Source organism: Martes martes (genome assembly GCF_963455335.1).
Source record: "Martes martes genome assembly, chromosome: 18".
NCBI lineage: Eukaryota > Metazoa > Chordata > Mammalia > Carnivora > Mustelidae > Martes > Martes martes.
Window position 1 is genome coordinate 26,353,470 of NC_137906.1, and position 21,923 is coordinate 26,375,392.

At 42.0% G+C, this 21,923-nt stretch overlaps 1 protein-coding gene across 1 annotated transcript in view; it reads left to right on the plus strand.

The window, feature by feature from the left end:
• The window catches only part of GPR139 (G protein-coupled receptor 139), a gene marked incomplete at both ends in the record, with an annotated part of 40,077 nt that extends 18,377 nt beyond the window's left edge, over positions 1 to 21,700 (plus strand). The window contains one exon of the mRNA XM_080830719.1: positions 20,766 to 21,700. Within this exon, the coding sequence (XP_080686845.1) occupies positions 20,766 to 21,700 (935 nt within the window). The remainder of the gene's footprint in view (positions 1 to 20,765) is intronic.
• Between the last annotated feature and the right edge of the window lie 223 nt (positions 21,701 to 21,923).

The window sequence follows — 21,923 nt, forward strand, 5'->3', positions numbered from 1 at the left end:
CTCTAAACTAATCCTAAATTCCTTCCTTTATAGAAAGGATCTAATAATAACTATCTTTAAAAATGAGGGAAGCAGCAGTAACTAATGCAAACTACTTATCACAGTTTCTAGCATATAATAAGAGATTGCTAAATGGAAGCTATTATTTTCATTATTAAGACCAATTCCCTTGTGACAGAAGAAGGTAAACATTTCTCACCATCAGCATCATTACTTCTATTACTGCTATTACTATTTGCATTTTCGCTTATTCTAAAGGAAAAAAAAAAAAAAACCCTTGCTTTTCCTACTGACACTTTCCCTGTTCTCTCTTGGAAGTGATATTTCTGCTCGGAGGAGAAAGAGAGGCAGTTTGTTTTGTTATAGACAAGGGGTACAGCAAAGTATAAGGGACACCCATCTGGGCTCTGAACAAGCTGGCTCATGGAGAGTCAAGAACAAGAGCCATCCAGACAGAGTGGACGGAAGAAGTGTTATAGAAAAAGGGAACTGCACAGGTGAAGTCTCAAAGGCTGGAGAGAATGTGGTTTATTTGGGGACCTTCAGGTACAGTGGTTCCTCTCAGCTGGGACATAGGGTAGGCAGAAGTCTTGAGTGAAATGGGATGGATAGGGGAGCAGAAGGCACAATTCCAGTGGTGTCTACCAGGCAGCCTACACTCTTCTAAGCACTTTCTATGCATTAACTTACTTAGTCCTCAAAATCAACTCCATTTTATGGATGAGCAAATAGAAGCACAGAGAAGTTAGGTAACTTGCCCAAAGTTACACAGCAAGAATATATCAGATCTAGGTGCAGTGTCCATGCTCATTACCAGCATGCCAAGAAGGCATTGCTTCTTTTTCTCTGTGACATTGAAGCATGTGTCCCAAAGCTAGAAAAGAAACAGACCCCTCCAAAGTCATGATGAAGCAAGACATCCTTCACCGCTGAACTCAGCTCGGGCAGAATGGAAAGTACTCTCTCTCTGCCATCTCCCAGTGTGCAGAGGTAGATTTTTAGAAGTTCCCAAACATAAAACCATTTCCATATAATTATGCCTCCTTGACCTACATGTCATTCAGCTGTGTTCATGGGCTGGAGGCACAAAAACCAATTTCTCCAACCAGAGAAAATTGCTTCTCGAGGCACCCAGGTAATTAGACATTGTCTTCTGGGCATGGCCTGTTCCCTGTCTGTCCCCATCCCCTGGCATAGGTGCTGCCACTTCAACCCTGCATCCGCTGGGAGAATGCAGGTCTCATGATGGAACAGAACATCCACCAGGACCATGGCCTTGGACAGTGTGCAGCAGGGTGGTGTGCATCAGGGAATGTTCCAATGATCCTGAACACCCAGATCCCATGGAACCTTTCCCTGCCAGTCCAAGAGGGAAATGGGGATACATTAAGCAGAAAGATGTTACCTCTCAAGCATTTCTGATGGCTCCTATCAAATTTTATATATGAGGAAGCTACATAGTGAAAGTTTCAATGAGGTTTATAAAGGACCCTCTATTCTTTATCTCCCCCCCGTGCCTCACCACCCCCTCCCCAGCCCTCCTCAATGTCTGTGTTTTGATACAGAAATAACAAACATCTTACTTAGTAAAACCCCTAATGCTTAAAGCCCTTCAATGACTCTCCATTTCCTCAGGACAAATTCTACTCAAACCAGGATGCAAAGCTGTTTGAATAATTCAAATCAGATGCCACTACTTCCCCACTTCTTCCCTAGTCAGACCTCCCCCCACCCTAGATCTCTCTCCAGGCAGGGGCAGGCAGACAACATAAATGAGTGAGGTCCGGTGGGGTCTGGTTAAGTTGGAGACCACCCCCACATGGAAATGTCATCCAGCATGGCCTCTCCTGATTTTCGAAAGAAGCTCAAATCTTCAACTAGATGTGAAATACCCAATTTGTAGATATGACAACTGAATCAGAAATCCTAAAGACACATCTACAGCCTGGAATCTACCCCGTTTAAGTCTTCAGTCTATGACCTCCATTCCATGCTGAACTTCTAGACATTCCAACAGCCATTCTCTCTCTCTTGTCTCTTGGCCTTTGCACATTCTATTCCCTCTTGTTGGAATACTTTGCTCCCCAATCACTGGACTGGTTCCTACTCCAACCATGTCACTGCACACATGGCACTTCCTCCAAGAAGTCTTCCATGTCCTCTATGTTAAACTGTTACCCCCTTCTTAAATGCTCCCATTGTATACTGTCTTCTGCTGTTGAGGAGCTTCTGTCTGGCTTCTGCCAGGCTAGAAACTCCAGGAAGGAAGAAACAATTTCTTCTGGTTTACCATGACATCCACAGCTATGGCAAGGTGCCTGAACACAGCAGGGAGTCACTATCTGTGACAGAAGGAAGGGGAGGAGGCTGGCCTGAGTAGTCTGTGATAATGCAAAAAAAAAAAGAGAGAGAGAGAGAGAGAGACTCACTCCAAAGTCTCTTGGGTTGGACTGGTAAACAACAAAAATAACATTTATTGAGCACTCGCTATGTACCAGGTATTCTTCTAAGCATTTGCTTTAATTCCTACAAGAACACTATGAGACAGGTATTATCATCCCCATTTTACAGATAAGAAACGTTAACGCACGGAGTATTTAAGAGACTTAGTCAGGAACATAAAGCAAGAAACTGGAAAACTCGGGATTCAAGCCCACGAAGCCTGGTTTCAAAATCAGCGCTCTTAACCTCTCCACTTTTCAACAAGGGAAAGGGTCAGTGCTATCACACTCAGTGGATAAACTAATATTTTGAGTATCTACTACATGCAAGGCATGGTATAAATGCTTAGCCTTCTTAACAAGCTCTATGGGAATGTTCTTGTTAAAAGTTCCCAAACATATAACCATTTCCACACAGATGAGGAAACTGAAAAAAGTATCACAATCAGGCAAGTCAATGGGCAACGTAAACTCAGATCTATCAGCCATCATAGGAGGTAAGAGGGAAAAGTTCTCAAGAAGCTACCTAGAGAGATTGGGTTTGGAGAGAAGCAAGAGGAGGGAGGGGATAAAATCAAGTTATCATGTGTATAATGGAATACCACAGAAGTGACAACAAGCAGATAAATGTTCCACAGAGAATGTCATGGGGAATCCATCCACCCATCCATCCATCCGTCCATCTGTCACTCTTACTCCATAAATGTTGATGGAGTACATACTCTTTGACTGCCCTGCAAATCTTCGAGGTTCAGAGAAAAGAGATATAGTCCCTGCCTTCCAAGGGCTCTCAGTGAATGGGTGATAAAGACTTTGAAGGAGATCATTACAAAAATGTGTTAAATACTCTATCCAATAAGGGGCCTGACTCAGCGTACTGAGATCAGGGAAGATATTCCAGGCAGAAGAAATAGCCCATGCAATGCTATGAAGGAAAGAAAGAGTGCTGTGCATTCAAGCAGCAGCTCATAAAGTGAAGAGCAAGGTGCATTTTCATGGGTTGCAGAGGGAGCTGATGGCATGAGAGGTATCTGGTCGGTCATGCAAAGACCCTGGATTTTGGCTAGAGAGAAGAGGCCTCAAATCAGCTACCCACAGGCGCGCACGCACGTGCATACACGTGTTTTGTTTGCAAGCCTCTCTTGAAATACTGGAAGACCTGGCCACAGATGGCTGTCATTCCCTCATGGGAAACCACCAGGTACAACTAAATAGTGGCTACCCTCTTGAAGGGGGCATGAACTGTCCAGTTCATTAAAGGCCCCAGTATGCCTACCTCGATATTACTTCCCTGGCCCTGCTGCCACTTGAGTTTTCAAATGCTGGCATACACCCATTGACGGGAGAGCAGTAAGTTTAAAATGATTCCCCATGCTGCCTTGGAATGATTTATGCAGTAAGTTCTGAGCACCCTGAGCCCAAGGAATGGGTCTTATACTCCCAAGAGCCTATTCCAGACTTGGCACATAGTTGGGCATCACTAAATTTATATTGAACTGAACTGGATTCACGTGGAAGATTCTGGTACAAAAACCTCTTCAGGGGAAAATGATAGTCTCAAAAAGATCTCTCTCACACTGCACACTAAATTAATTTTCACTTGCGCTTGATCACATCACCTGACTCATTTTCTGCAATAAACCCTTAGTAATCCTCCAGTCCATTCAAAACCGTTAACCAGTATTTCTGCATGTCTGTGATGTTGTGTTAATTTACATTTGTAGTTAGTCATTCATTCAAGGGAAATTTATTGATCAGCTACTACATGCCAGAAACTGTGTAAGCGGCCGGAAATATATTAGTAATAATAAACAATGTCCTAACAGTTCCTGCCCTTCAAAGATTTCTAACCTAATGGTAATGATTAAAATTTATGTGGCATGCATGGTACCAGGCACTGTTCTAGGCAGTTTTCCGATATTCATTCAGTGTTCACAGAAGCCTGTGATAGGTGCCATATCATCATTCTTTTCTGCACAGAGAGGTTAAGTAAACTGCCCAGGATGGCACAGCTAAAAAGTGGCAGAGGCAGGTTTGAATCCTAGTGGTCTGACTCTGGAATCTGTTCTCTTTGCCCTTATCTTTCTGGAATGACTTTGGGAGCCCCTAAAATGCCTCTCAAGTCATGAAAGTGGCAGGCGTTATAGTTGTGGTCAGCTCCACGGTATTTATAGCAGTGGAACCGCAGGCAGGTAGATCAATCATAGCAATATGCTCTGGAATTTATACAGTAGTGAATATTTGGGTTTTTCCAAATATCATGTTACTGCTTTTCCTTTTTTTAAGTTGGAGACCCTTGATACTGGACCTAATACTGGAAAGCAGCTGGAGGTACAAAGTCCCCAGCTAATTGCTGCCGTTTATACACAGCCTTAGCTTCAGGGCAACAAGCTGTCCCTAGGAAGTGGCCCCTGAAAAGGGAAGCCTTCAGGCTAAAAAGACAGCACTGATTATTGGCTGAAGAATTATTTGTTTAATTTATCTGTTATATCTATTATGTTCCTAGCTCTTGACTGTGCTGCCCACAGTCCTGCCTCCTTAGCTCATGCCATTCCTGGATGTTGAAGTGCCCGTCTTCCAGGTCTCTTCCTTCAAGCCTCTGTGAAGCCTTCCCTGGCCCCAGTGATGGCCCTTGTTGCGGCTTTTTCTCCATGAGCTGGAGAAAATGCCTAGGCCGGCCTCATTCACACTTGCTGCTTGGTCATGCAACCTCTTTGCTTCTCTGACTCTTGCTAGCGAGGAGAAACCTACCTCCCCTCATCAGCAGCCTCAGCCCTGTGAATGGCACATAGCACATGCCCAGCACATGCTTTTTTACTGCAAGAAGGCCCAGAGAAATGCATGACTTACTCAAGGCCACAGAGCTAGTAGATAGCAGAACACAATTCTACCTGGTTGACAAAGATTGTAAGCTCCACTGGGGACTTCATCCACTTGTATGTGTTTCCACATCGCTGTATCACCCAGATCTGGCACAGCACCTAGTTCATGGTGGGCAGCTCAGTGAATGTTTATTGAATGAATGAGTGAGCGCCAAATTCAGTTAATTCTTCCTCTGTCCTTGCCTGCATGGAAGACAGGCAACAGAAAACGGAAAACGAAGGTTTTGTGTTGACTGCATTCTGTATGCACAAATGATAAGCTATTTGCCCCAAGCTAAAAATACCTACCCCTGGCAGCCATTGGGAGGCAGATGGATGTTGCTTAGCACAAGATGTTTAATCAAACAGCGACAACCCGAGTAGAGCCACAATTAGCCTCTGACACCCCAGTGAACTCCAGATGAAGAGTCCAAAAGTCTCTGACTTCCTGTTGGTCCCCTGGCACCCAGTGATCATCACCCTGGGTCCACAAAACAGCACAAACAAATGAGCATCCTGTGTGCAAGGCAGTCACCAGCTGGAAGTCAGGGGATGGGCGGTACGGGCCGAAACTGAGCACCCAGGACAAATATGAGGGAGAATCAGCCAGTGAGGAGCATCATTCAATACTGGAAGGGGCAACGAAGAGTGACAGCTGATACACACTATTTAAAAAAAAAAAAAGGAAAGAAAAGAAAAAGAACAAACTGGCCTATTTCTGTATTATGGTCAGTTCACTAGAGCTAATTACAGAAGTATCTGAACAAGCACATGTGTCAAATGGGCTCTAAAGTCTAATTGTTTTTGAATCCTGAGTCCAGTACACACTTGATGTCTGATTTGGCCAGTTTCTTAACCCACTGAGCCTTAGTGTTCTATAATGTGGTCTATAGTGTTCTATAATGGGGATATATATATATATATATATATATATATATATATAAAAAAACTTATCTCCTAATGTCGTGTGAGGATTCAATTTAATGCAAGTAAAACTTCTAACAAGTGAGCCGCACATGGTAGATACTTAATTAAGGGAACTGTTATTAATAACGTGCTCAACACTAATATAACCTATATATTTAATTTATGTATTATAATTTTAGATGATATTTGATATTACAGATCTGAAAAGTGATCCATGGATACAAAAGAAGGGGTTCAGGACCTAACACACAGTAGGCACTCATGTCTGTCAGGGGCCCTGAGAAAATGGTGGTGGGTCTTCTTCTCTCATGCCTCTTTGCCTTTGCACGTGCAGTTCCATCTCCTTGTCTTGCATGCCTGTTAAACTACCACTCACCTTCACTAGATGTGGGTTATGATACTATCTTTGTTACTACTGCTTTACTGATAATGGGCTCATTTTGCAGATCTGGAAACTGAGGCCCTGAGAAAGGAACTGGCTTTTCCATGAGCACACAGGGGTCTATGTCAGAACCCGATTGAAGCCCGAGGCATCTCCTAACAGAATTGGGATGCCTAGGTCATCATTTTTCCCAGTCTTATTGAGATATAATTGACCTGTATGGCTGTGTAAGTTTAAGGTGTGAAGCATAAGAGTTTGGCTTACATACAGTATGAAATCAGAGCCACAGTAAGCTTACTTAGCATCCATCACCTCAAAGAGATACAATAAGAAAGCAAAAGGATTTTTTTCCCTTGTGATGAGAACTTTTAGGCTCTAGTCTACATTAACAACTTTTACATGTATAACAGACAGCAGGGTTAGGGACACTTTCATTAATGGAGTATGAATGAGTCAAAAGTCTTTTCTGGAACCAGTTCTCCCATCCTCCAGAAATACAGCAGGAGAATTCCCTTGCCTAGACTTGCCAGTGCTTCTTTCTTATGTCAGGCCTTTGCCTAGTTCAGTTCACCTTCGGAGGACTGGTCATTACACTCACACATACTAACCACGGCCACTTACTGTATCCTCTGCCTATGCCAGGCTCTGTGCTAAGAACTTTATGCATGTGAGCTCTTCTGATCCCCCAACAACCCTCCAAAGCAGACGCCACTCTTTACTCTACTGAAGAGGAAGCTAAAGCTCCTGGTGTTACTTGCCCAAGAGCACCAGCTAGAAACAAGCAGATGTGGGGGCTAACCTAGCTCCTCCATACTCCAAAATACACGCCTGTGATTTTAAGGTGCCTGTCCTTTCTGGTAACTCTCGTGCCCTGCATTTGTTAGAGAGATAGCTAAAGCCCTGCCCCTATCTGTCTCTGTGACCCAGAATAGAACCACAATGGAACTTGACCCAGGATGGTACCACTGAGTGATTTCAAAATACTTCAACTTACCAGCTCTGCTATCTTGAGCAGGTGACTAATCTCTTTTTCAGTTCCCTTGTTTGTAAAATGGAAACTACAGCGTACATTCTCCTTGCACTGTTCTCCCCTCATAATTTTCTTTAAATCAACTTATTTTTTAATAAACTGAACTTAGTTTATGAGGTTTTTATCACTACCCTAAATAACATCCCTCTAATACCATTTAAACTAAACACATAACTTTTTTAAAGTAAAACTATTCATCAGTGAATCACAAAAAGTCACCTCCTCTCTACAGAGACACCAGGCTTGCTATAGGTGCTCAATGCATGGCAGTCACTGCTCCTGGTTAAAAAGGCAAAAGCGATTTTTCAGTCAAGAGAAGGCCAACCAATTGGCCCAGATGAACATGATGACCAGCCAGATACTAACTGGCTTTTCCCCCTTGCATTGAGTCAGACTGCCATGGTAACCATCTTAGCACTTGCTGCCTATTCATCTGCAATGGGCAGCCTTACTAGGTGTCAAGTCATTCTGTTCCATAAGGGAAACCACTGCTTGGTTAGGATCTGGGGAAACCAGTAAGACTGCACCTGGGCAGCTCAGCTGGTTGGGCAGCTGGCTCTTGATCTGGGCTCAGGTCACGATCTCAGGGTAATCAGATCGAGCCCCACTCCATGCTCACATTGCTCAATGCAGAGTTGGCTTGAGATTCTCTCTCTCACTCTCCTTCCGCCCCATCCCCTGCTCATGCTCATTCCCTCTCTCTCTCTCAAAAACAGATAAATCTTAAAAAAAAAAAAAAAAAAAAAAAAAACTGCACCACGTATCCAGGGTATCCAGGATATCCAGGGCAGAGGACCCTTGGGCAAATCCACAGCATGTGTTCCACCATAGCAGATATCGCTAATCCATTCCCGCACCAGTAAACCCAGGCACAGCTATGGAATCCTTTTCAATAGGGAGTGACAGCCACTACCAATGGATTGAAGAGGAAGCGTATTTTGCCATTCTACCTCAGGTTATGCAATCACCCTTCATAGGAGACCCTAGAAAGAGAGGAAATACTGCCCCTAGCTTTGAAAAGAATCCATTCCAGGAGTGCCTGGGTGGTTCCGTCATTAAGGGTCTGCCTTGGGCTCTGGTCAGGATCCAGGAGTCCTGGGATCACACCCCTCATCTGGCCACATCAGGCTCTCTGCTTGGCGGGAAGCCTCCTTCGCCCTTTCCTGCTCTCCCTGCTTGTGTGCTCTCTGGCTGTCTCTTTCTCTGTCAAATAAATAAAATCTTAAAAAAGAAAGAAAGAAAAGAATCCATTCCAGTGCTAAAGGGAGTGACAAATAGGGGTCTCCACAAGAAAAAGAGTAAGAGAAGAACGTGTCAGTAAAGCTACAAAGAAAATTAAAGAGCTATCTAAATAAAAACTAAAATTTTAAAAGAACAAAGGTTATTTCAGAGAAAGCAAGAGACAACTGAGTCATCCTGTAATAATGGCTCTTAGGGCCTTAGATAACAGCCAATGTTCTTCTCCACCAAGGAGAGAAACAAAATGGAGGGGTAGGGGTGGAATAGAGCTACAGCTGGAGGGATTAGGTTAGAGGCAAGGAAGGATTTCAGATAGGGTGACAGGGTTGTTAGTCCCTGGAAGATCCATGGAGGGAAACTAAAATCTTCTCTAGGATTCCTGGAGAGCTCAGACTCTCTGACTCATCTCTCCTTCCATCACAAGGTCTTGGCCTATAGATCAGTAATTGTCTGCTGAACTGCTCTGGCCAAGTATAATAAGTAACAATAGGTAACATTTACTGAGTGCTCACTATAACCCAAAAACTATGTTAAGCATTTCACACACGTTATTTCTACATTATCTTTATAACAACCCATGAGGGTATATTTATTATGATGCCCATTTCATTGAGGCTCAGAGAGATTAACCACTACACTTCACAACCTCTTCCAACTAGGGTAGGTTCTTATGTACTCGGATACTTGCTCAGCCTGCAAAAGACAAAATAAAAGGAGGGGGCATTTTCAGAGCCCTCCAGGGATTCTGGAAGGGACTGCCTTCCCACAGTGTGGGGACACACTGCCTGACCTCCATCTCAGTAGTCCGCAGTCAGTTCTGTTCTCTCCATAACCAAATGCAGAAAAGACATGCGCATTCCCAAGCTTCCACCCTGGAGCAAGTGGAACAATGAGGAAACAATAATGGCAACTAGCCTGCTAGTAGTGCCTGAGGTTGGAACCACAGGTGGGAAAGCTGCCCTCAGGGAAATCCTTCCCTCTCACCTCCTAGGAGCCCTCAGGGCAGAACCTTCTGAAGACCTTTTAGCACCATCCACAAAGGCCAAAAAGACGGAACATCAATTCTTGTCAGCATCATGCTTTATTTCCTCTTCCTCTGCCGGAGATCGAGATGGGAGAGGTAACAGTGAGGAAGATAAAATCCAAGAGGCAACACCCATCACACAATTCAGTTTGCGCTCCCTCCCCAGCTGACCTAAACAAGGGCAGTGCAGACTTCCTGCCTGGGAGGCTTAAACATTGCTTCTCCTAGAAATCTGTCCTTGGGGCACCTTCAAGGAACTGCTAAAATAACACCACTGTAATTGCTTACCATGTTGGGGTCCTTGCACTTCTACAGGACATGAGAGATGACGTTTCTAGCTCAAAAGATAGGCAACTGTAAAGAAGGAGCGATGCATTTAAGTTACCCTGGACGGTGGTTGAAAGGGGTGAAATTCACAAGAACATAGTTTAGGATGTAGAGAAAGAGGATTTGCAGAAGGCAACCTCAGGAATTTAATCAGCCCAGATAAGAAATTCTCTGTTCTTTTCTGAAGACCTTCATGAACTGAGCAACTGTGATGTCAATGGCCTGCTCCTGTTCACATTAACTGCCAATACAAGCAAAAAGTTCTTCTTGGTATCTAACCTAAATCCTTTTGTAGCTTCAAGTGGAGTGCTTTTCCTTTTTGCCAATTTCTTAGCTGCATTTAGAAAAAAGAGGGAAAGAGGGAGAGAGGGAGGAAGAGGGAAAAAATGTTTTATCTTTTAAACCAGCATTTCTATTTTTTGGGAATTTATTCCACAGGAATATAAAAAGATGCTTAAGGAAGTTCTGTAGTAGCTAAAAAATAAGATAAAATAAATAATGTCCAGCCATAGATGAATATTTCATGATTATGGACATAGAGGAGAAAAAAATTCATGACTTATTTCTAAGTTAAAAAAAAATCAACTTGCACAACAGTCTTGAATGATATCATTGTGTGGCAGTGCTTGTTATTACTAATTATAATTTGTAATAACTACAGTCACTTGTGGGGTTCCACTGAGCTGGACATCAAAGATGGCTCACTCACATGAAAGCCTGATGTTGGATTTGGCTATGAGATCACCTAGGGCTTTCAACCAGGGTCCTCCACAAATGGGATTTGGGCAGCTTTTACTTTCTGATGTCTAATGTAGAAGTTAAATATACAAACCCAAGAGGCAAAAAGCCTGGTTTAATGTCCTTGCTCACCACTTGTTTGCTGTGTGACCTCAAACAAGTTATTTAACCTCTCTGAGCCTCGAAGCTCTCAAATCATAGTTCTAACATCATAGGTGGTTGTGAAGATTAAATGAGGTATTGTGTGTAAGATACTTAAAAGTAAATGCTCAATAAAAATGAGCTAATAATAAAATAATTACAGGGGCGCCTGTGTGGCTCAGTGGGTTAAGCCTCTGCCTTCAGCTCAGGTCATGATACCAGGGTACTGGGATCTGCTTCCCCCTCTCTCTCTGACTGCCTCTCTGCCTGGTTGTGATTTCTCTCTCCGACAAATAAATAAATAAAATCTTTAATATATATATATAATTACATGCTAATATGTTCAACTTTATTCAAGTGTTTTACTTTTTTAATTGAAAAAAACTAATTTTTTTAAAGATTTTATTTATTTGAGAGAGACAGAGATAGCAAGAGAGAAAGCATAGGGGCAGGGAGCAGAGGGAGAGGGAGAAGCAGGCTCCCCGCTGAACAGGGAGCCCAATGTGAGGCTCAATCCCAGGGCGCCAGGATCATGACCTGAGCTGAAGGCAGACACTTAACCAACTGAGCCACCCAGGTGCCCCCAAAAAACTAATTTTCAAGGGGAAAAAAAGGTAATACAGCACAACTAAGAGAGAGAAAATCACAACACACAGTCAGTGCTCTGTTCCAGCTACTTCTTTCAGGGAACTTGCAGGGACCTTGTAGAAAATAATGCTGAAAAATCTTGAGCCTTTCCCTCTGTACCAGTAGATGGTTCGGTGGTGGGGTCTGACAGCCAAACCTGTGTTGTTCTTTCAGCCACTCCCCAAATCCTCTCAAGTTTGAGCACAGTAAGCTGCAAATTACAGGAAATGAATTCCCCCAAGAATATAGCCAAGAAACTTTGCAATCACAGAACATGGGCTTTCTATTAACCAGGAGCTTAAACCTGTCCAGTAACACCATTGACAGAAAAGATTTGCTTTTTAGAAGCACTGACATTTTGATCGTGAAGTTCACTGGGGCTTGCTTGAGCTTCCACAACAACAGAGTCTTGGGCCAGTTAGTTTGAGAGAAAAGCTGAGAAAAAGAATTTCAGGCGATGATAACTTGGGTTTCTTTGTTTTTTCACCCATTATAAATACACACAGACCCTGTCAACACCACTCCTTTTCTTTGGGGAAAAACATGTCTGGGTGGAAATGAAGGGACTTTTTGATGTAGGTAATTATAGCAAATGTCAAACCTTAAGAGCTGAAAACTACACATTCTCATTTCTTTTTCAGAAAATCAATACACAGGCATCGTTCCATTTCCCTCTAGGTCTGTGTGGCTCACACACATGTTCTCTCATCCCAAGGATCTCCTAAGTGTGCCTGATGTTGCCTTGGGGGCAAATCTAACTGTACAAAAGAAATGGGTTTGTTTAGTATCTGCGGGTTACTTTCTCAAGAGAGGCAATTCCTAGAAACTTAAGAAAATGTCAAATATGAATACCAGCAATTTCGTTTGGAGATGATAACTTACCTGACTTAAAGCATTAATTAGATAGGGCTGAAATATTTTTAAAGAGTTTGGATATGGAGAATTTTTAACAACACACTTCAAATAGCATTCAACTGGGAAGTAAGAGACAGTGGTGAAGAGTCACTCTCTGAAGAATATATCCAGCATTTATCCATTCCTGCCTCCTTACAGGCTGGCAGGTACAGCAGGGACATGAGAGAGAAATGACAGTACTTTTCTAAGTCAGAGGCAACCCAGGAAACAGGAATCACATTCCTTCAGCTGAGAAGCCTTTCCTATGACCAAAAATAACGCAGAACTTGATATGCCATAACATCAGACAGAACCAGAGTCACCTCCTGGCTCTCCAACTTACTCAGTATGTGGCTTTGGGCAAATTACCTAAAAATATAATCCTAAGCTTCCTTATCTATAAAATGGGGATGATAATAGGACTTATAAGAAGCCTTTTTTCTGTTCCATGAATACCATGCTTACTCCCACCTCAGGACCTTTGCACTTGCCATTCCCACTGCCTAGAATTCTTTTCCCACAGATCTTTTCATGGCAGAGCCCTTCTCCTTATCCTTAATTGAACTTAAATGTCACTTCCCAATCTAAAAAAATAATCTCCCATCAATTTGTCTCATCCCTTGGTTTTATTCTGGATAGTATCACTGTCTGAAATTCCCTTGTACATTTTTATATTTGCTTATTGTCTGTCTCCCCCACCACACAATAAGCCCCATGATAAAAGGGAACCTGTACATTCTGTTAATCCTTGCATCTCTAACACATCATATAGTTCCTGGCACACAGTAAATGTTCTGTTAACATTTGCTGAACGAGTGAACTCTCAGTCAATAGCTAACATTCACTGAGAAGTTACCACATGCCAGGCACTGTTCTAACCACTTTATAAAAATTACCTCACTTGACTCTCAAAACAACCCTCTGAGACAGATATTCTTATTAAGCCATTTTATAAAGAAGGAAACTGAAGTGCAGAGAGATCAAATAAATCTGCCCAAAGCCCAAAAGCCAAGAAGTAGTAGAACTAGGATGAAACCCCAACAGCCCAGTCCCAGACTCTACACACTTAATCCCAAGTCCTGATGCTTTTGACTTTGATGGGTAAACATGAGACCTGATTTCACAGCTTGTATTTATGAAGCTCTGACTGTATATAATTAGATCAAAGTAGCCAGACTTTTGACCCACACCCTCTTCCAAATCCTTTACCCTTCATTCCTTATCTGTTCATCAGCCCCTTCTGTATCACTTTGTGTGTTCTCATTTATCTCATTAATACTTAGCTACTTGCGTGTTTTTCTGTACTTTGAGTGGAGATTCTAAATGTGCATAATACTAATTTGTTTCTACCATAAGCCCAGACACACAGAAGGTAGATGCTGAATGCTTTTTGAAAAGATTTCTAAATGAGGGGCACCTGGGTGGCTCAGTGGGTTAAAGCCTCTGCCTTCGGCTCAGGTCATGATCCCAGAGTCCTGGGATTGGCCCCGCATCGGGCTCTCTGCTTGGTGGGGAGCCTGCTTTCCCCTCTCTCTCTGCCTGCCTCTCTGCCTACTTGTGATCTCTCTCTCTGTCAAATAAATAAATTTTTAAAAATCTTTAAAAAAAAACTGCCTTTAAAAAAAAAAGATTTCTAAATGAATAAAACATTTGGAACACTTCTCAACAGAACATAGCAAGACTGTTTAATAAAAGAGAGCTATAAATGCAAAAGTATAGACAGAACAAGTAGAAAATCAATATAAGCATCCCTTATAAACCCAATTCTTCACACTTTCCTCACCTCAGGGCCTTTGCATACACTGTTTCCCTTGCTTGAAACACACTTTCAGCTCCCACCCTTTTTACCTATCTACTTTGTAAAAATTCTCCAAATTTCACCTTGAGCATGATTTCCTCAGCAAAGCTTTTATTGACCACTAATAGCACTTACAGCTTTTGATTATACATTTTCTGCTGTGGCTCTTCAGTTGACATTTTTCTTGCCTAAAAGATTCTAAGCTCCCTGGAGGCAACACCATCCGTGTCTATTTTGTTCAACATCTCCTCCCAGGACATAGCTCATAATCAATGCATAAAGACATTGCTGAATGCATCAATAAACTTTTGAAATTTCAAGTTTACAAATACAAAGAACTTTGCTTTAATGGGACATCTTTTCTTAAGAGTGACTTAAAGTAGAATTTACTCATTATTTTCCTCTTTTGCATACAGTGTAATATACCTGCATGATACCCCCATCCTTACTTGAATTATCAATATTACAGAGTGGTTTAGAGCATGAGTGTTGGTCCTGGGTTTGCATTCTGGCTAATTAGTATAATCAGTACCTTAAATCACAACTTCAAAATGTTATTTCAAAGTGCCTTGCACAAGAACAAGAACAGCACAGACGTAAAGCAAAAACAAACAAAAAACTGACAGTAGCAAATACTGAGAGGATATGAAGCAACTGGAACTCTCATACTCTGCTGCTGAGAGTGAAAATTAGTAAAACCACTTTACAGAGCAATTCAGCTGAATCTGGTAAAGATAAAGATGCACATACTCGGGGCACCTGAGTGGCTCAGTGGGTTAAAGCCTCTGCCTTCAGCTCAGGTCATGATACCAGGGTCCTGGGATCAAGTCCCACATTGGGCTCTCTGCTCAGCAGGGAGCCTGCTTCCCCCTCTCTCTCTGCCTGCCTCTCTGCCTACTTGTGATCTCTGTCAAACAAATAAATAAAATCTTAAAAAAAAAAAAAAGATGCACATACTCTTGAACATAAGATGTACACTTCTACATACATACTACCCAAGACAAACTCTCACATATAAATATTTCTCATGGAGAGTCCTATCAAGTTGTTAACTGCAGCATTTTTTTTTAAGATTTTATTTATTTATTTGACAGAGAGAGACACAGTGAGAGAGGGAACACAAGCAGGGAGAACGGGAGAAGGAGAAGCAGGCTTCCTGTTGAGCAGGGAGCCCGATGTGGGGCTTGATCCCAGAAGCCTGGAATCATGACCGGAGCTGAAGGCAGACACTTAATGACTGAGTCACCCAGGCACCCCTACAGCAGTTTCTTTTTTTTTTTTTTTAAGATTTTATTTATTTATTTGACAGAGATTACAAGTAGGCAGAGAAGCTGGCAGCGAGGAAGGGAAGCAGGCTCCCCAGTGGGGCTTGATGTGGGGCTTGATCCCAGAAGCCTGGAATCATGACCGGAGCTGAAGGCAGACACTTAATGACTGAGTCACCCAGGCACCCCTACAGCAGTTTCTTTTTTTTTTTTTTTAAGATTTTATTTATTTATTTGACAGAGATTACAAGTAGGCAGAGAAGCTGGCAGCGAGGAAGGGAAGCAGGCTCCCCAGCCTGACGCAGGGCTCGATCCCAGGACCCTGAGATCATGACCCGAGCCAAAGGCAGAGGTTTTAACCCACTGAGCCACCCACGTGCCCCCCTACAGCAGTTTTTAATAGCAAAACCTTGGAATCCATTTAAATGTACACTGTTTTATACACACACACATCTACCCAGTATGTGTATATACAGACATATATATGTGTCTATATAATAAGCATGTATACAGAAATATAGAGAGACATGTATGTCTCTATGTATGTGTATATGAATAAATTACACTAAGTTTATACAATGGAATACTATATAGTCATTAAATTGAGTGAATGAGAGCTACATGTGTCAACAAAACAGATCTCAAAACATAATGCTGAGTGGAAAAAGCAACATGTAGAATGGACGGTTCACTACAAAATAAGGGGATGCAAATGGGGCCCTGACGATTACAGGTTGCCTGCCGGAAGAGAAAGGAGGAGGGAGGGGAAAGAATGGGGTTGGAGAAATTTCAAAGAGGATTTTAGTTGTATCTATACTGTCAGTTCATTAAAAAATATATATATATATATATATAGTGTTCCTCATCAAATTTTTTAAATAAGATAAATCTATACTGTCAGTTCATTAAAAAAATATATATATATATAGTGTTCCTCATCAAATTTTTTAAATTCTACAAAAAAGGATACTATTAAGAGAGTGAAAAGATGGGGCACTTGGGTAGCTCAGTTGGTGAAACATCCAACTCTTGATTTTTGGCTCAGGTCACGATCTCAGGTTGTGAGATCAAGCCCTGTATCAGGCTCCGTGCTGCAGCCTGCTTAAGATTCTTTCTCTCCCTCTCTGCCCTCCCCCACCACCCGTTCATGCTCTCTCTCAAAAAATTAATTTTAAAAATAAAATAACTGAAGCAAATATGTCAAAATGTTAAAATTTGTTTAATCTGAGTGATGAGAGTACCAGGATGTGTATATTACAAGACAATTTTATAAATGAACTATTACATAATATTTTAAAAGGTAAGACTGAGAAAGGGAGATCCAGATGCCAGCTCTGCCACTGGACTTCAGAGAAGGGACATAAATTCTCTGAGAATCTTGCAAAACAGGATTAACAGTGTTGACTGTAAAATTAATGAGATTAAATGTACAGAATGAATTTTAGACATTACCCATCAGAACATCATTTAGAATGAGTCCCTAACAACTTTCCAGACACGTCTAATTCAGAGACACTTTTTTTTTTAATTGATCAGAAATTATAGGCATGCATTTTCAGGGGTGCCTGGCTGGCTCAGCCTGAAGAGCATGTGACTCTTGAACTCAGAGTCATGATTTCAAGCCACACATTAGGTCTACAGATTACTTAAATAACTAAAAACTTTTTTAAAAGGCAAGAAATTATATGCATACACTGTCAAAACAAATTGGACACCAAAAAAATAGTAATTGCTACTGTTTGTTCAAAAACTATACAAAGGCATTATATAGACATATATGAAGACAGACTATTACTGTGATGGTCCTGTGGGGGGTGGGTACTTGGGTGGTTGGAGAACAAGAAGGGAAATTTACTTCTCCCTGCTATTATTTTTAATAATGTACCATATGGTAGACTACAGCTCTTCCTCAATTTATGATAGGGTTATAGCCTGATAAACCCATCATAAATTAAAAACGCATTTAGAGCACCTGGGTGGCTCAGCTGGTTAAGCAACTGCCTTCAGCTCAGATCATGATCCCGGAGTCCCAGGATCAAGACCCACATCCGGCTCCCAGCTCCATGGGGAGTCTGCTTCTCCCTCTGACCTTCTCCCCTCTCATGCTCTCTCTCACTCTCTTCCTAATAAATAAATAAAATCTTTAAAAAAAAAAAAAAAAAAAGAAGAGGGGCTCAATTCTTAAGCAACTGCCTCCACTCAGGTCATGATCCCGGAGTCCTGGGATCGAGTCCTAGGATCGAGTCTCACATTGGGCTCCCAGCTCCGTGGGAGTCTGCTTTGCCCTCTGACCTTCTCCCCTCTCGTTCTCTCTCTCACTCTCTCTCTCTCAAATAAATAAATAAAATCTTAAAAAAAAAAAAAAAGGAGAAAGAAAGAAAGAAAATGCATTTAATACAGCTAACCTTCCAAACATCATAGTTTAGCCTATAAACATGCTCAGAACACTTACATTAGCCTACAGTTGGGAAAAAAAAAATCATCTAACACAAAACCTATTTTATAATAAAGTGTTGAGCATCTCATGTAATTGATTGAATACTGTATTGAAAGGAAGAAACAGAATGGTCGTACAGGTACAGATGGCTGTGAGTGTGTCAGTTGTTTTGTTGTTTTTTTTTTTTTTTAATTTCTTTCCAGCATAACAGTACTCATTGTTTTTGCACCACACCCAGTGCTCCATGCAATACGTGCCCTCCCCAATACCCACCACCTGGTTCCCCCAACCTCCCACCCCCCGCCCCTTCAAACCTCTCAGGTTGTTTTTCAGTGTCCATAGTCTCTCATGGTTCACCTCCCCTTCCAATTTCCCTCAACTGCCTTCTCCTCTCCATCTCCCCTTGTCCTCCATGTTATTTGTTATGGTCCACAAATAAGTGAAACCATAAGATAACTGACTCTCTCTGCTTGACTTATTTCACTCAGCATAATCTCTTCCAGTCCCATCCATGTTGATACAAAAGTTGGGTATTCATCCTTTCTGATGGAGGCATAATACTCTATAGCATATATGGACCACATCTTCCTTATCCATTCATCCGTTGAAGGGCATCTTGGTTCTTTCCACAGTTTGGCGACCGTGGCCATTGCTGCTATAAACATTTACAGATGGTCCTTCTTTTCACTACATCTGTATCTCTGGGGTAAATACCCAGTAGGGCAATTGCAGGGTCATAGGGAAGCTCTATTTTTAATTTCTTAAGGAATCTCCACACTGTTCTCCAAAGTGGCTGCACCAACTTGCATTCCCACCAACAGTGTAAGAGGGTTCCCCTTTCTCCACATCCTCTCCAACACACGTTGTTTCCTGTCTTGCTAATTTTGGCCATTCTATCTGGTGTAAGGTGGTATCTCAGTGTGGTTTTAATTTGAATCTCCCTAATGGCTAGTGATGATGAACATTTTTTCATGTGTCTGATAGCCATTTGTATGTCTTCATTGGAGAAGTGTCTGTTCATACCTTCTGCCCATTTTTTGATATGATTATCAGTTTTGTGTGTGTTGAGTTTGAGAAGTTCTTTATAGATCCTGGATATCAACCTTTTGTACTGTACTGTCATTTGCAAATATCTTCTCCCATTCCGTGGGCTGCCTCTTTGTTTTGTTGGCTGTTTCCTTTGCTGTGCAGAAGCTTTTGATCTTGATGAAGTCCCAAAAGTTCATTTTCCCTTTTGTTTCCTTTGCCTTTGGAGACATATCTTGAAAGAATTTGCTGTGGCTGATATCGAAGAGGTTACTGCCTATGTTCTCCTCTAGGATTCTGATGGATTCCTGTCTCACGTTGAGGTCTTTTATCCATTCTGAGTTTATCTTTGTGCACAGTGTAAGAGAATGGTCGAGTTTTATTCTTCTACATATAGCTGTCCAATTTTCCCAGCACCATTTATTGAAGAGACTGTCTTTTTTCCACGGTTTTTTCCTGCTTTTTCAAAGATTATTTGACCATAGAGTTGAGGGTCCATATTTGGACTCTCTAATCTGTTCCACTGGTCTATGTGTCTGTTTTTACACCAGTACCATGCTGTCTTGGTGAACACAGCTTTGTAGTAAAGCTTGAAATCAGGTAATGTGATGCCGCCAGTTTTATTTTTGTTTTCCAACATTTCCTTAGCGATTCGGGGTCTCTTCCATGCTCTTGGATCGGAAGAATAAACATTGTTAAAATGTCTATACTGCTTAGAGCAATCTATACTTTTAATGCCATTCCGATCAAAATTCCACTGGTATTTTTCAAAGAGCTAGAGCAAATAATCCTAAAATTTGTGAGTGTCAGTTTTAACTGCTCGTGATCACGTGATTGACTGGGAGCTCTGGCTTGCTGCTGCTGCCCAGGATAACAAGAGAGTATCATAACACATATCACCAGGCTGGGAAAAGATCCAAATTCAAAATTCCAATTCAGTAGAAACTGAATACCTATAGCTTTTTCACCATAGTAAAATGGGAAAATCATAAGTCAAACCATCATAAATCGGGAACCATCTGCACCTACTCTAAAAATAAGTAGAATTTATCTTTAAACTAATCTGAAGGTCATGATTTCCTCCACACATTCAATACTAAATCTATATAAAAAGGAAAGGTCCTAAAATCCAGGTTGCAAAAACGTTCTTAAGAGGTCCTACTTAAACACATGAAGCAGGGAAAACCATCCCACCCTTGGATAAATGCACTTGGATAAAGGAGAGAGCATGGGATTTGGGATTAGGCAATCTAGGTTTTGTTCCTGTCACCAGCACTTACTAAGTGTGTGACACTAAGTGTGTGACTCTAAGTGAGTTCCTTAAGCCCTCTGAGGCCCAGTTTCATTTCTGAAGTGAGGACAATGGCAGCACCACCTCCAATGACTGTGTGAGGAATAAATAAACTACAATATGAGTACAGAATTTTGTCAAAATAGTATCCAGATGTCTGTATGAGATACAATTTGTAGTGCAGAGACTGTTCCTCAAAAGCAATGGTTTGGTCCCTTTGGCTGCCATGGGAGTGCCCAAAAATATATGCCTTTGGCCCTAGCAGCCAATAAACTCATCCCTCTTCAGAGATAAACTAGATTCTCTTCTCTCCACAGCAAATATCCTAACAGTGATCATCCTCTCTCAGCTGGTAGCTAGAAGGCAGAAGTCCTCCTACAACTATCTTTTGGCACTTGCTGCTGCTGATATCTTGGTCCTCTTTTTCATTGTGTTTGTGGACTTCTTGTTGGAAGATTTTGTCTTGAACATGCAGTTGCCCCAGGTGGCCAATAAGATCATAGAAGTGCTGGAATTCTCATCCATCCACACCTCCATTTGGATTACTGTTCCATTAACCATTGACCGGTATATCGCCGTCTGCCACCCGCTCAAGTACCACACGGTCTCCTACCCAGCCCGCACCAGGAAAGTCATTGTAAGTGTTTACATCACCTGCTTCCTGACCAGCATCCCCTACTACTGGTGGCCCAACATCTGGACTGAAGACTACATCAGCACCTCTGTACATCATGTCCTTATCTGGATTCACTGCTTCACTGTGTACTTGGTACCTTGCTCTATCTTCTTCATCTTAAACTCCATCATTGTGTACAAGCTCCGGAGGAAAAGCAATTTTCGCCTGCGTGGCTACTCCACAGGGAAAACCACTGCCATCTTGTTCACCATTACCTCCATCTTTGCCACACTCTGGGCCCCCCGCATCGTCATGATTCTCTACCACCTCTATGGGGCACCCATCCAAAACCGCTGGCTGGTGCACATCATGTCCGACATTGCCAACATGCTGGCCCTTCTGAACACAGCCATCAACTTCTTCCTCTACTGCTTCATCAGCAAAAGGTTCCGCACAATGGCGGCTGCCACGCTCAAGGCCTTTTTCAAGTGCCAGAAGCAACCTGTACAGTTTTACACCAACCATAACTTTTCCATAACAAGTAGCCCCTGGATCTCGCCAGCCAACTCACACTGTATCAAGATGCTGGTATACCAGTACGACAAAAATGGAAAACCTATAAAAGTATCCCCATGACCCCAAAGCCTTGGCACCTAGTGCCTCTGTCTAATCTATTTCCAGATGGGAGGGTAGCCCACTTAAAAGAGTGCTAACCTGATTTCCGTCTCCATGGATTGAGCAACTCTCAGACTGGTAGCTGAGAAAAGATGGAAGAGAAGAAAGAAAAGCATCAATCTTGTTTTCATTTATGCATTTATTTTCACAATGTTACTTGACAGCAAAAGTTCCTACCAGTTTG